The 17,420-nt window shown below is 47.1% G+C and overlaps 1 protein-coding gene across 3 annotated transcripts in view; it reads right to left on the reverse strand.

Moving 5' to 3' along the window:
* Positions 1-492: 492 nt before the first annotated feature.
* The window catches only part of LOC135192868 (polycomb group RING finger protein 3-like), a 669,299-nt gene continuing 652,371 nt past the window's right edge, over positions 493-17,420 (reverse strand). For all 3 annotated transcript variants that reach the window (XM_064176244.1, XM_064176243.1, XM_064176245.1), the window contains one exon: positions 493-1,048. In XM_064176244.1, coding sequence (XP_064032314.1) covers positions 1,001-1,048 — 48 coding nt within the window. In that variant the 3' untranslated portion in view covers positions 493-1,000. The remainder of the gene's footprint in view (positions 1,049-17,420) is intronic.

A 17,420-nucleotide genomic window follows, 5' to 3' on the forward strand; every position in this document is an offset into this window, starting at 1 on the left:
CAGATGGTGTCCCTGTAATTTAATCTGACCTCAAAGATAAATAGTGATTGAGCTATAAACAGCTATGGTTTAATATAGAAAACAGTAAAAGAAACACAGTTTGCAGTTAACTGAAGAATTTTTAGCTAGTGAAATGGAAACTTGTGCAACATCAACAAAAGGTGACCAACAGCCATAATTTTAGCAGCTAATGAAATAGCAACTACTCCCTAAAATAAATTTGGTTCTTGCAAGCCCGAATCATATGTCATATTTGCTTTAAAACAATTTCACAGGTTCAGCACTTATGAGTATTTATTATGATCAGATGTAATTTATGCCATGGCAAAATGTTAAGGTATATTTTTAAAAAATCAAGTGAATTCATTTCAAATCAACATGAAAAGGGAAGATATTAAAACATTACTGAAATACAAAATAAAGAACAAACATTGTGCAAAACTAATGAAGTAATCAGATCTCCAGGCTTTTAGGAAGTTTTTAATGCCGCATAATAAATATCACCACTTATTGTATCATTATGTCCAATGTCCTGTAGAATGGCTTGATTAAATTTGACATAATTTGGCTTACTATATAAAATAACACCTCAAAAAACATTCTGAAACAAGTTGTAAAAGATTAAAGACAAAAGCACAACTAAATGTAGTAATTTGGTGGTAAAAGCAATATTTTAAACTTATTTGTGCATAACTACAAATAGGTCAATCAGGCTGAGCTCCATGGAACTGTAAAGTGTTTTCACTAACTGTAAACTCAGTGCTGGTAGAATTCTGCTGAGTTGTAATTTATTTCATTTGTACAAAAATATTTTTTTTTGTCCAAAAATCCATGCGGCACATCCCTAGAAATATTCTAAAGGACAGTCTGCTATAGAAGCACTACAGTGTTCCAAAATGGTTCTGCTGGTTCATGTCACATGAAACTTAAGTGCTGCACTAAGGTGCCAGATGATAGTCTCTGAAAAAAAAAAAAAGTCCAGAAGGACAATAAATTTCTCCTAGAGCAAGTCCATTTTGGGTCTGTAATGTAGCAGTAGAGGTGCTTTCTGCAAGACAGAATCATTGGACAAGTTAAGGAACAAAATAAAAATTAATTCATATACTTTATAAATAAAAAATATTTGTGTCATAAAATAAAGCCTAGAAAGAGTAGCTATATTTCAAAATTTCACCAAGATATCCCACCTACAGAGCACACTCTCCCCCAAGAAGCCTTCTACTTTTGTCTCAGTAATTGATTAACCTAAGAGTAGCTAACTAATACTAGGTCTGGCCATCCAGGATAGAACCTGTTCCCATCAGAAGCCAATCACATACCCTTGGGGAAGGACATTAAGAATAGGGCAAGTCAATACCAACAGTTTCCAGAATGCTCCCCAATTTCAAACAATTCAAGAATTTCATAAGTCAGATGTAGAGCCTTGTATTAATAGTCCTCGCCCAATAATTCTGTTAACTGACCCATTACTTTTTTAAAGCTATGTAAAACATTTACAGCATCCTGCAGTACAGAGTTCTACAGTTCAAGTTTACACAACATAAAGAATAGTCATAAAAGCCTCTTCTGCATGAGTTTATGTGAATTGGCTCTTTTGGTACATATGTGCATGGATAGAGCAATAATTAACTGAAAAGAACAGACCAAAGAGTGGAAAAGTACATGCTGAGAATCACAGAATGACTGAGGTTGGAAGGGACTTTCGGAGGTCATTTGCTCCAACTCCCCTATTCAAGTGTGGTCACCTAGAGACAGTTATCCAGGACTATGTCGTACCCAAGGAGGGAGACTCCACAACCCATTGGGCAACCTGTGCCAATGCTCGGTCACCCTCACAGTTAAAAAGTGTTTTCCTGATGTTAAGATGGAACTTCCTGTGTTTCAGTTTCTGGACATTGCCTCTTGTCCTGTCACTGGGCAACACTGAAAGAGCCTGTCTCTGTCCATTTTGCACCCTTCCTTCAGGTATTTGTATACAATGAAGAGATCCCACTGAGCCTTCTCTTTTCCAGCTTAAACAGTCCCAGGTGTCTTATCCTTTCCTCACAGGAGAGAGTTTAGTCCCTTAATCTTTGCGGTCCTGTGCTAGTCTCTCTTCAGTATATCCATATCTCTCATACTGAGTAACACAGAAATGGACACAGAACTCCAGGCATGGCCTCACCAGAGCTGAGAAGAGGGGAAGGACCACTTCCATTGACCTGCCAGCAATAATTTGCCTCCTATGTCCCAGGATACCATCAGCCTTCTTTGCTGCAAGGGCACATTGCTGTCTCTTGTTTAACCTGGCATCCTGGTTTGAGTTAGAACAGAACTGATTCTTTTCAATGATTTTACTTTTTAGTGTAGTCTTTTATAGGTAACTGCACTTTCTGAAGTTAATAAAATGTTTTTCTACTAATGATAATGTTTGATGTGTATAGTTAGTACCAAGGATTGGAGTTGGATTCAATATTGATTTTGTATATATTTGTATCTATCCCATTTTATTGTTGTGTTTTCATTAAAGCTGTTTTAGTCTTCCAAGCCGTAAGTCGCTCTCCCTTATTTCCTTTCTCCTCCCATTTGGGAAGGGAGAGGTTCATAGAGAGCATTTGTCACTCATGTAGTGGCTGGCTCTGCCACTTGACAACCAGGACCCCCCCAGGTCCTTTTCTGTCAAGCTGCTTTCCAGCTGGGTGGCCCCAAGCATACGTTGGTGCATGGGTTTTTTCTTCTGCAGAACTTTGCCTTTCTCCTTGTTGAACTTCACAAGGCTCTTCATGAACTTCTTGAACTTCACGAAGACAGCATGTGAAAGTCTTCCAAGGACCAATAAGCTCCTGAAGCTAGCAGTGCTGTTGAACCTACACGTTCTGATAAATGCAGAACATCAAGATCTACCTAAGGCCAAGGCCATGAGCAAGCATTGGCATTAATAACGGGTTGCACAGCTCAGAACACATCCAAGAAAGTGGTGGCTCCTATATGTAGATGAAAACTACAGAATTATATATACACCTGAATAAACAAGGTACCACTGAGGGACTTTCTGAACATCTATCTGAAAGTCACTAGCATGTTAGTTTGACCCTCTAGTTCTTAGTAGATATATGGGGTTGGCCTCCTTACTGTTGCTTCAATCAAATAATTAGAAGCACATGTGCACAAATGAATTATGTTAACTACTCACAAAGTACAATTACTTATCTACTGGATTGAGTTAGTTTTCTTCACAGCAGCTCTTACAATGCTATGTTTTGGATTTGTGACCAAACCAGTGTTGGTAACACATCCATGTTTTAGTTATTGCTGAGCAATGCTTGCCTGCTTCTCACACTGCACCATTAGTGAATAGGCTGAGGGTGCACAAGAAGTTAGGAGGGGGCTCAATAAAAGCTATGGGAAAGAAGGAGGGGATGTTTGGATGATTATGCATGAGGAAGCCCTGCTTTCTTGGAAACAAATAAACAGGTGCCTGCTTACAGAAAATAGTAAATGAATTCCTTATTTTGCTCTGCTTGCACACACAGCTTTGCTTTACCCATTGAACTGTCTTCATCTCAACTGTACTTGGTTTGGCTGAGCTGGAGTTAATTCTCTCCAGAGCATCTTTCTAGAGCAGTTTGGCAGAGGTGTAACTGGGTGTTGATAACACACCAGTGCTTTGGCAACTGCTGAACCAGGCCCGAGGCTGTGCTTTTCCAGCATTTCCTCCTCCAACAGCAGGCTGAGGGATGGGCAGGATCTTGTGGGGGGCAGCAGCCGAGCTAAGTGATCCAAACTGACCAAAGGAGTATTCCATGCCATATGATGGAAGGATTACAGCTGCCAGCCAGGAGATCAGATTGGTGCCTGGCTACTCTGTTGCTGGGATAACACGGCTGACAGTCAGCTGTTAGAAGGGAAGGAAGCCAAACAACTGGGACCCATCACTACAAACCGAGGGATTGAGAAATGAATTGGAAAAAAAACAGATGTTTGCAGTCTCTGGAGGAGACTCCTGTCAAGTGTGAGGTCAAGGTACCCATTGAAGGATGATCTTGTGAATTTCTCAGGAAAGTGGAACACTGCGGATGAAGGCATCCAGTGCCTGATGGAATTAGCAGTGTTGGAAGTTATATACAGGGAGCTAGATGATGAAAGTGTCCCCACAAATCTGGAGGACGTCACATGCACACGGGCTATATGGAGGAAGGTGATTCGAGGTGCTCCAGAGTCATATTCTAAGAATTTAGCAATGATGCATTACACAGATCTGGATGCAGCACCTGTGGAGACTGTTGTCTTGGCTCCAGAATTTTGAAGACAATCTCTGTGCCTCTTCAGCCCCATGAACCAGTGCCTCAGCTATCAGGAGCAATGTAAGATATCAGTCCTCTTCTGCCCCAGTCAGACAGAAGAGGAGCCCCAGATGCACACCACATGGAGCACTCTGATTTTTCCTGCATGATCAAGGGGAAGACATGAGGAAGTGGGATGGTGAGCCTACTTCTAAACTGGAAGCTCACGTATGTGAACTGAGAAGGAAGACAGTAGTTAAGAAGGTGTATAGGGTTAACACTCCTGGGGGAGTGACCCTGAACCTCACCCTAGGGGTCTTGGCCCCTCCTCAGGGGTGGGCCACACTCCAGGTGATGGTTAGCCCACTCCCCCCACTTCCTGTGGTATAAAAGACAGGAGTTCTCCTGTCTCTTCCTCTTTTCGCCCTCTTGCTCCCTACCTGCGTTCACGAACACACACACACACTGATACTGCATACCAGCCACGAGGCAGAGACACCATCACACTACTCGGGTTGTATCCATCCCTGTTTTGTATTTTGCTGTTTTTCCCTTCCTTATCCTTTGTAAACTCCCCTACCTCCAATCCCTTTTTTCTAAGTTATTGTTAAACTTTTCCCTTTTTAACTTCCAAATCGAGTGAGATTGATTTATTGGGGTGTCCCTACCTTTTATCTCTCTCCCTGTCTTTTGGGGAAAGGAGGGGGAGGAGGGGAGGACACTCTATAAACTCTATAAATTCTATAAATTGTCATTGGGTCTACCAAATTTATAAGAGTCTCTGGGAACTTGCATTTGAACCCAAGACAATTTATTTGGCGTCTCAACGTGGGGCTAGGTAGAAAGAATTCTTTCAGAGAAGATTTGGAAGTTAAAAAATGGATATTCTGAAAGTCTTAATCATTAACGCTTTTGCATGGCTGTTGTGGGGCTGGCTGTTAAAGTTTATAAGTTACCATGTCTTCTGGATTGTCATTGATATGCTCTGGGAATATTCTAAGCATTTGCCTGCCCGAGTCTATGCCTATTTCCTGAATTCTGTTAGTAATATCACTGTGTTTAGAAATGTTTCTGGAACATGGAATCAATCTGAGTATATGCATTGGAGCACAGAAGCTCCAGATATTTTGGGCGAGAAATGGTACTGGATAGCTGTTATTTCACTGTGTGTAAATTTGGGTTTGGGAATTAATAAGATAGCGGTGAACTGGGACACGTGGAAATATCGAGTGGGCGCCGCCATTAGGGTGCTTAGGGGGAGGGGTAGTCCTCACTGCCCCAGCTGCAGCTGCGGGGGATGGGCGACAGGGCAGACCGGGCAGACCGCCCCTAGCGCGGCTCCGCCCCGAACTCCGCCTCCGGTCCCGCCCAGGGCAGCCCCCCGGACCCTGCCCCCTCAGCCCAGCCCCATCCATCTTGCCCCCATCACCAGGCGGCCAGCCAGATCAAACCCAAATCCTCCCGCAGATACCGATCCGGGGCAAGGGACCTCTTCGGGAACCAGCACCCCCCAGCAACAGCAACCAGCTGGAAATGGACCTGATAATGGAGTGATCCTTATCAGCTCCACGCCCAGAAAGGAAATCAGGCACATAAGGCAGGAGTATGCAAGGGCAAACGGACAGTCCCTTTTAGCCTGGCTTTTGAAATGTTGGGATGCAGGAGCAGAAACAGTGGACCTAGATCAGAGGGAGGCAAAGCAACTGGGATCCTTGTCGAGGGATGGAGGTGTGGATAAGGAACTGGGAAGGCTCGATGGTACCCACTCACTTTGGGCCAGGCTTCTGATAGCTGTGAGGTACAGGTACCCGACTAAGGATGACATGATTTTCCATCCCCTTAGATGGACAGATATGGAACAGGGGATCTCATACCTGAGGCAAATGGCGGTTCAAGAGATAATTTATGGAGCCGACCAGAGGCCCTCGGACCCTGATGATGTCCGCATGAAGCCAGCCCTCTTAAAGAAACTGACCCAGTGTGCCCCTTCTACATATGCCCCCACATTGGGAGCACTGCTGCTGGGCAGAGACCCCAACAACCTTCCCACAATCAGGGAGTTTGTGAATGACCTAAGACAGTTTGAAGACAGTTTGTCGAGGAAAACCTTAATTGCCACTGTAGAGACCCTCACCCAAGAAATGAACGAGCTAAAAGCCTCTTTCTCTGAAATGCAGAAGGCAGAGGATGACTGCTCTTCACCTTCAGAATGGGTGCAAGTCTCAGCTATAAGGAACACACGCCGCCGTGCTCCTCCTCCTCCCCGCAGGAGACCAGCCCAGAGCAGACAGGGTACACACAGGGGGTCACTCTGGAGAACACTGTGTGACCATGGGGAAAACATGGATAGATGGCATGGCCAGCCCACCTCAGCTCTATGGGCCAGGGTAAGGGAACTGCAGGGGACAAACACAGGGAATAACTCCTCCAGAAGAGGGGTTGCCCCAGTGTCCCGCAGGCAGCGCTCTCGCTCAAGGGGTGGTGAAGCCAGTAACTCAGGTCCATGTGCCTCATGCAGTCACACTGCTCAGAATTAGAGGTGCCCTGTCTCCAGCCAGGCGGAGGCCAGGGATAACAGAGTATATTGAGACGTGTTTGTGAAATGGCCTGGCACTTCTGAAGCCGAGAAGTACAGAGCGTTGGTAGACACCGGTGCCCAATGCACTCTGATCCCCTCCAGCCACAGGGGGACAGATACTGTTACAATTGCAGGAGTCACAGGGGGGTCTCAGGAGTTGACTGTGCTGCAGGCTGAGATAAGCCTCACCGGGAATGTGTGGGAGAAGCACTCCATAGTAACTGGCCCTGATGCACCTTGCATCCTGGGGATCGACTTTCTCCGGGAAGGGTACTTTAAAGATCCGAAGGGGAACAAGTGGGCTTTTGGCATAGCAGCTGTAGAGACTGCAGACAAAGAGCAGCTGTCTATCATGCCTGGCTTGTCAGATGACCCTTCCGTGGTTGGTACCCACAAGGTGGAAGATGTCAAGTTACCTATTGCTTCTCGTGTAGTTCATCGCAGGCAATACCGCACCAACAGAGACTCCCTGCTACCCATACAGCAGCTGATTCGCCGCCTGGAGCAGCAGCTTGTCATCAGCAAGAGCCACTCGCCCTTCAACAGCCCGATATGGCCAGTGCGAAAGGAGACGGGGGAGTGGAGACTCACGGTGGATTTCCGAGGCCTGAATGAAGTGACTCCTCCAATCAGCGCAGCCGTGCCTGACATGTTGGAGCTGCAGTATGAACTGGAAACGAAGGAGGCCAAATGGTATGCCACAATTGACATTGCTAATGCTTTCTTCTCCATCCCCATTGCAGAAGAATGTAGGCCGCAGTTTGCCTTCACCTGGAGAGGAGTCCAGTACCACTGGAACAGACTGCCTCAAGGGTGGAAGCACAGCCCTACAATCTGCCACAGCATCATCCAGACTGCACTGGAGAAGGGTGGAGCTCCGGAACATCTACAGTACATCGATGACATCATTGTATGGGGTGAGACAGCAGAGGAGGTCTTCCAGAAGGGTGAGAAGATCATTAATATCCTGTTGGATGCTGGTTTTGCCATTAAGAGAAGCAAAGTGAAAGGGCCTGCCAGAGAGATCCAGTTCCTGGGAGTTCGATGGCAGGATGGCCGACGCCACATCCCTATGGATGTGGTGAATAAAGTGGCCACTATGGTGGAACCCACTAACCGGAAGGAGACACAATCCTTCCTGGGGTTTGTGGGCTTTTGGAAGATGCACATTCCCGGGTACAGTCAAATTGTGAAACCCCTCTTTGACGTTACAAGAAAGAGGAATAACTTTGAGTGGGGACCTGAGCAGCAGGTGGCATTTGACCAGATCAAACGAGAGGTGGTCCATGCCATGGCCTTGGGACCAGTTCGAACCGGCCCAGAGATTAAGAACATTCTCTACACAGCAGCCGGTGAGAATGGTCCTAGCTGGAGCCTATGGCAGAAAGCTCCTGATGAGACAAGAGGCCGCCCACTCGGGTTCTGGAGCAAGGCGTACAAAGGCTCAGAGACCAAGTATACCCCCACAGAGAAAGAAATCCTAGCTGCCTATGAGGGAGTCAGAGCTGCCTCTGAGGTGATTGGGACGGAGTCACCACTCCTTTTAGCTCCAAGGCTTCCAGTCCTGACTTGGATGTTTAAAGGGAAGGGTTCGACTCCGCACCATGCCACAGATGCCACTTGGAGTAAGTGGATGGCTCTGATAACTCAGAGGGCTAGGATGGGGACTCTCGAGCGTCCAGGCATTGTGGAGGTCATCACCAACTGGCCAGAGGGCACTGACTTTGGAAAGCCAGCAGAAGAGAAGGCAGTGACCCGTGCCGAGGAAGCCCCCCCATACAGTGACCTCCCTGAGGAGGAAAAGGCATATGCTCTCTTCACAGATGGATCCTGCCGTCTGGTAGGCAGCAAGCGAAGATGGAAGGCTGCCGTCTGGAACCCCACACGCAGGGTTGCAGAGGCAAGAGATGGAGAAGGCGAATCCAGCCAGTATGCTGAGGTGAAAGCCATCCAGCTGGCCCTGGACATTGCAGAACGAGAGCAGTGGCCAATGCTATACATCTACACCGACTCATGGATGGTAGCAAATGCCTTATGGGGGTGGCTGAAGGAGTGGAAGAGAAATGATTGGCAGAGAAAAGGGAAGCCTATTTGGGCTGCTGATCTCTGGCAAGACATTTCTGCACGCCTGGACAAACTACCAGTTAAAATCCGACACATCAGTGCTCACATCCCAAAGAGTAGAGCCACTGAAGAACAGCAGCATAACCACCAAGCTGACCAGGCTGCCCACATCTGCCAGATTGACCTGGACTGGAAGCACAAAGGTGAACTGTTCTTAGCTCGGTGGGCACATGACTCTTCTGGTCACCAAGGAAGAGATGCCACATACCAATGGGCCCGAGACAGGTCCGTGGACATATCCATGGAGGCCATAACTCAGGTTATCCATGAATGTGACATCTGTGCCACCATAAAGCAAGCCAAGCGCATGAAGCCTTTGTGGTACGGGGGAAGGTGGTCAAAGTACAGGTATGGGGAGGCCTGGCAGATTGATTACATCACTCTGCCTCGGTCTCGTAGTGGCAAGCAGTATGTGTTAACCATGGTGGAGGGAAGCACGGGGTGGCTGGAAACCTACCCAGTACCTCATGCTACTGCCCGTAACACCATTCTGGGCCTGCAGAGCCACATCCTGTGGAGACACGGTACCCCAGAGAGGATTGAGTCAGACAATGGGACCCATTTCAAGAACCACCTTGTAAGCAACTGGGCAAAAGAGCATGGGATAGAATGGGTTTACCACATCCCATACTACCCACAGGCTGCAGGAAAGATTGAGCGACACAATGGTCTGCTGAAAACCACCCTGAAGGCTATGGGAGGTGGAACTCTCAGAAACTGGGAGAAGCACCTTGCAGAAGCCACTTGGCTGGTGAACAGCAGGGGATCAGTTAACAGAGCTGGTCCTGCTCAGTCTGCCCTACTGCCCATAGTTGAGGGAGATGGAGTTCCTGTAGTCTGTGAAAGGAATCTACTGGGAAAGACCGTGTGGGTTGCTCCTGCCTCTGGTGGGGGAAAACCTATCAAAGGGGTGGTATCTGCAGAGGGTCCTGGTCACACATACTGGGTGATGATGGAAACTGGTGTTATCGAGTGTGTCCCTCAGAGAAACCTCTCTTTAGCTGAAAAGGTTTTGAAATCTCAGAGTTGATTCCATGTGTTCCAGATACTTTCAGGTTATCTTGTATTATAGTTGTATAATAGTTGTATCATAGTTGTGCAATACTTGTATCATAGTTGTGCAATACTTGTATTATAGTTCATAAGGGGTTACAAGTTGTTTTTGTAGTTATACCCTCACCACTACACGGCGTCCAACAGAACCTACATGACAGCAGCAGCTATCCAGAGTCCTACAGCATCGCATCACACCACGGCGTCCAACCAGAACCCTGCATCTGATTCGTCACTGATGCCCTGCAGTGAGAGACTGTTCCTGATTTCCCTCCAGAGGATGTCTACAGCCATCTCATCTACACCTGCTCCCCTGATGCCAGACATGAAGAGACTGTTCCTGATGTTTTCTTCGCAGAGGGAAAAGACTCTTTTCCTGAGTACCAACAAGAACTGTTCCTGATTCACTGACTTTTCTTCCGTTCCTGCCCTGCTCACATCTCAGCAACCTGCACCGGACCAGAGGAACACATCGCCTTGGGATACAGCCGGGGACCAAGAAGGACTTCACGAACTCTTAACCCATGGACACTTTTCCCATCTTTGGAGAAGAAGACTGTTCTTAGGAAGGTGGAAGTGGTCTAACCAAGGGGTGGAATGTATAGGGTTAACACTCCTGGGGGAGTGACCCTGAACCTGACCCTAGGGGTCTTGGCCCCTCCTCAGGGGTGGGCCACACTCCAGGTGATGGTTAGCCCACTCCCCCCACTTCCTGTGGTATAAAAGACAGGAGTTCTCCTGTCTCTTCCTCTTTTCGCCCTCTTGCTCCCTACCTGCGTTCACGAACACACACACACACTGATACTGCATACCAGCCACGAGGCAGAGACACCATCACACTACTCGGGTTGTATCCATCCCTGTTTTGTATTTTGCTGTTTTTCCCTTCCTTATCCTTTGTAAACTCCCCTACCTCCAATCCCTTTTTTCTAAGTTATTGTTAAACTTTTCCCTTTTTAACTTCCAAATCGAGTGAGATTGATTTATTGGGGTGTCCCTACCTTTTATCTCTCTCCCTGTCTTTTGGGGAAAGGAGGGGGAGGAGGGGAGGACACTCTATAAACTCTATAAATTCTATAAATTGTCATTGGGTCTACCAAATTTATAAGAGTCTCTGGGAACTTGCATTTGAACCCAAGACAGAAGGGGTCAACTAAGACGGCAGTCAAGAAGGTACCTAAGAAGGTAGCTGCTGTGGAGACACAAGAAGGTAACCAATGATCTTCCAGGTGGAGAAGAACTGAGGTTGCATCCCTTGATCCTGATGAGGGGACCTCTGGTCTGGTGCCACCAAGGTCAGACAGTGAATATTCTGATGAAGACCAGGAGGAGAAGGTCCCTGCCTTCAGCCGGGAGGAGGAAAGGGATGACAGGGTATACTGGACTGTGTAGATTCAATGGCCTGGCACATCGAAGCCACAGAAGTATAAGGTATTGGTGGACATCAGTGCATAATATACATTGATGCCATTGGGATATAGAGCGCTGGACACATCTGGATCTCTGGAGTGACAGGGGAATGCCAAGAATTATCTGCATTAGAGGCTGACAAACTTAACAGGGGACAAGTAGGAAAAGCATCCCATTGTGACTGGCCTAGAGGCTCCTTGTATTCTTGGCATAGATTACCTCAGGAGAGGGTACTTCAAGGGCCCAAAGGGCTAGTGATGGGCTTTTGGTGTGGCCATGGTGAATACAGAGGAGATCAGACAGCTGCCTACCCTGCCTGGCCTTTCAGAAGATCCCTTTGTTGTCAGATTGCTGCAGGTCGAGGAACAACAGGTGCCAGTTGCTACCAGAAGAGTGCACCTGGTGGCAATATAGCACAAACCTAGACTCCTTGGCTCCCATCCATGAGCTGTTTCATCAGCTAGAGATCCAAGGGGTGATCAGCAAGACACGCTCACCTTTCAATAGTCCCATCTGGCCAGTGCAGAACTCTGACAGGGGGTGGAGATTAACAGTGGACTATCATGGCCTGAACAAAGCAACACTACCACTGAGTGCAGCTATACCAGACATAATGGAGCTCCAGTATGAGCTGAAGTCAAAGGCAGACAAGTGGTATGCTATGACTGGCATTGCCAATGCATTCTCAATGTCTTTGGCAGTACAGTGCAGGGCACAGTTTGCTTTCACATGGAGGGATGTGCAATACACCTGGAATCGCTGCCCCAAGGGTGGAAGCACAGCTCCATAATTTGTCATTGACTAATCCAAACTGCAGTGGAAAAGGGTGAACGTCTACAATACATTGATGACATCATTGTCTGGGTCAACAAGGCAGAAGAAGTGCTTGGGAAAGGAAAAAGAATCATTCAGATTTGTCATAAGGCAAAGCAGGGTCAAAGGACCTGCACAAGGGATTCAGTTTCTGGGAATAAAATGGCAGGATGGATGCTGTCATGTGCCTATGGATGTGATCAACAAGATAGCAACCATGTCTCCACCATCTAACAAGAAGGAGACACAGACTTTCCTAGGCCTTGTGGGATTCTGGAGAATGTATCTTCCAGATTATAGTCAGCTTGTGAGCCCTCTCAATTGAGTGAGGGCGTATCTGAATGGGACCATCAGTGCAAAATGTCCTTCTTCACCACAGCTGGGGAACATGCTCTCACTTGGAGTCTCTGGCAGAAGGCATCAAGTGAAACCCAAGGTCAGCCATTAGGGTTTGGGAGCAAAGGATATCAAGGACCAGAAGCCCACTATAGACCAACTGAGAAGGAGATCTTAGCAGTATATGAAGGAGTTTGAGCTGTTTCAGAAATAGTGAGTACAGAATCACCTCTCTTCTTAGCACCCAGGTTGTCTGTACTACACTGGATGTTCAGAGGGAACATCCCCTCTATACATCATGCAACCAGTGCTACATGGAGTAAGTGGGTAGTGCTGACTGTGCAACAAGATTGACTGGGGAAACTTCATCAAGACATGGTATCTATCATGTACTGACCATCCTTTCCTGATGGGGTACGAGTAGTTCCAGCTTCCCTGTCAGAAACAGGGACAGGGGGAAGGTACAGGGGTGGTTGAGAGCCCCTCCTGGGGACTCAGGTTTCTGGGAGGGGAGTTGTGTTTCTGTATTACTTTTACCTTGTATATTTCTGTGTATAACTGTATATATTGTAAATATCTGCTTGTATATTGTGCTAGCTGTAAATAAATAGCTTCATTTATATTCCCAGAGCCGACTGAGCCTAGTCTGGGTGTGGGGGGGCGAGGAACACCCAAACCATCACAGCCAGGGCAAGCACTACATCCTCATCACGGTAGAAGCAACTACATGTTGGTTAGAGACATACTGTATTGGGTTTGGCTGAGCTGGAGTTAATTCTCCCCAGAGCATCTTTCTAGTGCTGTGTTTTGCAGTGCTGTAGCTGATAACACACCAGTGTTTTGGCTACTGCTGAACCAGGCACCAAGGCTGTGCTTTGCCTGCATTTCCCTCCTCCCCCCCTCCCCCCCCCCCAACAGTAGACTGAGGGATGCCCAGGATCTTGGGAGGGTACACAACCAGGCCAGATGACCCAAACTGACCAAAAGGGTATTCCATGCCATATGATGTCAGCTCAGACATAAACTATGTGAAAGACAGAAGTGTGGAGACATTTGTTGATGGCATTTGTCCTCTGGAGCAATCGCTATGCATATTGGAGCCCTGCTTCCTGGGACTGACTGAATATTGTCTGCTTGATGGGAAGGAGAGAACAACATCTTTGTTTGCTTTTGCTTCTGCAAGTGGCCTTTGCTTTAGTTTCGCACTTTTAAAAAATAGTTTCTATCTTGACTCCTGTGCTTTTGTTATATTTTGCTTCTCCCCTGTCCATTTAAGAAGGGGAGTGATAGAGTGACTTTGGTGGGCATATGACCCCCAGATAGGGCCAAACCACCACACTCAACCCACAATTTTTCTTACTTTTATCCTCCATCCCACTGGGAGGGAGCAAGGAAGTGGTTGTGTGGTGCTTAACTGCCTAATGGGGTTGAACCACAACACAGAATTCTTCCAAGAAGGCTCCATAACTGACCAAAGTCTGCTCTTGTAAAGTCCAGGGATGTGATCCTGCCATTTACCTTGTTCCTTTCTAACAACATAGATCCTGGCTGCTCCTCTCACTGCAGCTGCTGATTCAGACTCTTGTGTCTCTAGGGTCTTAAAGAAAAACCTATCAATCTCATTTTCATAACCTTTGACACCAGGCAGGCTGCTGACCTTGTCCCTGCAGGTCATTTACTTCACAACAGAATTCTCCAATGACACACATCTGTAGACAAGGACACTCCAGCCTTAGCAAGAAGCCCCAGACACTCCCTGCAGACAAAGGCCTGGAGAGATGCATCTTCCTGTGGAGCTTAGTCTGAGCCAAGACCTCTGGTATTCCAGGGATAGTTGCTCTGGTTAGTGCTGAGGACCATGCCCCAAAGCACATCATTACTGTTGATGAATGCAGATAAACTACCCTCAGCAGAGTTTCTAGCCAATTTCTGCATATCCTATCATAACAAATGTTATGCTTGCTCACTACTTCTATTCATGCTACACCCAGCAATTATATAGGTCTCCCTCTGGCACCTGCTGAAAGTGTGATTGACTGTTCCTAGATCAGGAGTAAGCTGGAACAAAAGCTCAAAGCACCCTTTAATCAAGAATGACTGGCAAAGCTCATTAGCTAGTGCTAGTGTTTGCTAGAATCATAGTCTCCTGTAGGTATCCTTTCCCAGCAACATCAGGCACCCTGAAATTTTTCAAGGGGTTCATAGGAGCCCCCTGATAATCTCAGAAATTGTTCCCATTCCAAGAAAATCTAGATGATCTAAAAGCAGAGCCTAGAAAGCGCTGTGCAAACTACTGCATCTGTTGGATACTTCTATTTCCTGCACTAAGCCAAGAGAAGATGGAGAATGTTTTATGAACAAATGTGAGTTTCTCAAACTTCATCAAGACATGGTATCTGTCATGTACTGACCATCCTTTCCTGATGGGGTACGAGTAGTTCCGGCTTCCCTGTCAGAAACAGGGTTTCCTGACAGCTTTATAATGGAAGTGCTGGCCAGAGAAAAGGTTCATGGGGCTTGGAGTTCAGACTGCAACCTGCGACACTTCCTGTTTCCAAGGGCTTTCTTCTGCCTTCCAGTTTTGGGGGTGTTGAGTCCCTTATGCTTTGCTGGATGCTGTCCTGGATGTTGCCCTATTCCACTTGCTGGTGTGGTTTCTTTGCTCATTCACACAGTAGTGTACATGGTATTATTCCATTAAACTCTCCTTATCTCAACCCGCAAGTCTTTTTCAGCTACTTTTGCTCCCAATCTGGGGAGAGGGGCTTGCTTGTTAGAGTAAACAGTCTTAAACCAGGACAGTCTATTTTGGTGCCCAACACAGAGCCCCGAAAGAAGACATGATGAGAAACAAGAAAATGAGAAGATTCAATTAAGACTTGATAAAAGAATTCTGTATACATTTTTTTCAGTAGTACATTCACCATGTTCATGAATCTGCTTTCTTGGGGTGGCTGGAGCCCGAATGTGGTTATGTTATATAAATCCCTATGTGTGCTCCATGTGGTGGTGTTTATCACCTCAGGGAAATGGATTAGAGCTATGGTGTTTGTGGGCTGGATACTGTCATATTATGATATGATTATTTCACTGGTCACTAAGTTAAGATATAATCATCTCACCCAATTGATGGGCCAGGTGTTGTCCAGAGTAATGCAAGTCTTTCCCAAGAATACCACCTGGAGATCTACCCAAGGCTGGACAATTATGAGAGTCAGGGTGCTTGGGAGAGTATGGGCAAGTGCCTATGACAGTGGTTACCTCCTGTGTTCTGGAATTTCACCCCTGAACAAGTGAAAAAAACTGACGAACTGGTAAAAAATTTGGAAAAAGTCTGTTGTCAGCCTGGAAATTCCCAGGAGACACGAATCACTGTGATGTGATCACAGCCTGGTTCGGCAAGAGAGCAGGACCGAGGCTAGCTCAGCTGAAACGCGCTTTCTCGAAGCCTTTTTTTCTCCTCCATTTTGAGGCTCTCTCAATCTGAGGAGCCCAGAAGGGGGTAGGGAGCAGAGGGTGCTAAGTGCTCGCAGGAAGGTGAGTCAGAGGGGCGGTGCCTGGCGAGCGGCAGATTTAAACGAGAAGCTAGGTGTCTCTGCTGAGCCCAGCGCAGTGCACGCCGGGGGAGGAAAAAAAAAAAAAAAAAACACAAAAAAAACCCCAACCCCACACATAAACAAAACAACACCAAACAACTCACATCGGACCTTCAGGAAAGCCTGAGCTGGTGCAAACTAGGTCCAAGCTGTACAATACTTGTAAAACTGTGGGCACCCAAACAGAGTCCACCCGTAGGAATGCAGGTGTGCAGACGACTGGATGTGAGCAATGTTGGAGCCTGGCATTCGAAGTCGAGGGAGACACAGACATTGGCTGCATTAGGTCTGAGCAGATTAATAGTCTGCTTAACCTGGTGGCTGAACTCAAGGGACAGGTGGAACGCCTGAAGGCTGAAAGGAAATGTAAAAGAGAGCACCATGCTCTGCAGTCCCCCTTGCCAGAGGGAGACGAACGGAGCAACCAAGGAGAATGGATGCAGGTGCCTGCCAGAAGGGGCAAGGGAAAAACCTTCCAGCCATCTTCACATCCCCAGCTGCCCTTACACAACAGATATAGGGCACTAGAGGTTGAGGATGAGGTGATCCTGGAGCAGGCAGAAGCACCACCGGCTGAGAGGGCAACTGAGACAAATCAGTTGCCCCCTTGCATCAGAACAAGTACCCAGAAGAAAAAGAGGAGGGTAATTGCTATTGGTGACTCCCTTCTGCAGGGAACAGAGGGCCCCATATGCTGGCCAGACCCCTTCCACAGGGAGGTCTGCTGCCTCCCTGGAGCCCGGGTCAGGGATGTTACCAGGAGGCTGCCTACTGTAGTGCGGCCCTCTGAGTACTATCCCTTATTAGTTATACAGGCAGGGAATGATGAGATTAATAACAGAGGGCTAAAAGCTATCAAAAGGGACTTTAAGACGCTGGGGAAAGCAGTTGACGGAGCAGGGGCACAGGTAGTCTTCTCATCTATACCCTTAGTCACAGGCTGGAATACAGAGAGGAATAGGAAAGCGTATTTGATGAACAAATGGCTCAGAGGGTGGTGCCTCCAACATAACTTTGGATTATTTGATCTTGGGGAACTTCATCTTGCCACAGGTCTGCAAGCAGCAGATGGGATACAACTGGCATAGAAGGGGAGAATGACCCTGGCACATAAGCTGGCTGGGCTTGTTGAGAGGGCTTTAAACTAGAATGGAAGGGGGAGGCGGTTAAACATGACAGCACCAGAGATAAATCAAAGGGAATTGAGGACGGTAGGCTAGAGCTAGGGGTAAAAGCAGCAGCCCAGCT

This window comes from Pogoniulus pusillus, chromosome W (genome assembly GCF_015220805.1).
Source record: "Pogoniulus pusillus isolate bPogPus1 chromosome W, bPogPus1.pri, whole genome shotgun sequence".
In the NCBI taxonomy this organism is placed as follows: Eukaryota; Metazoa; Chordata; class Aves; order Piciformes; family Lybiidae; genus Pogoniulus; species Pogoniulus pusillus.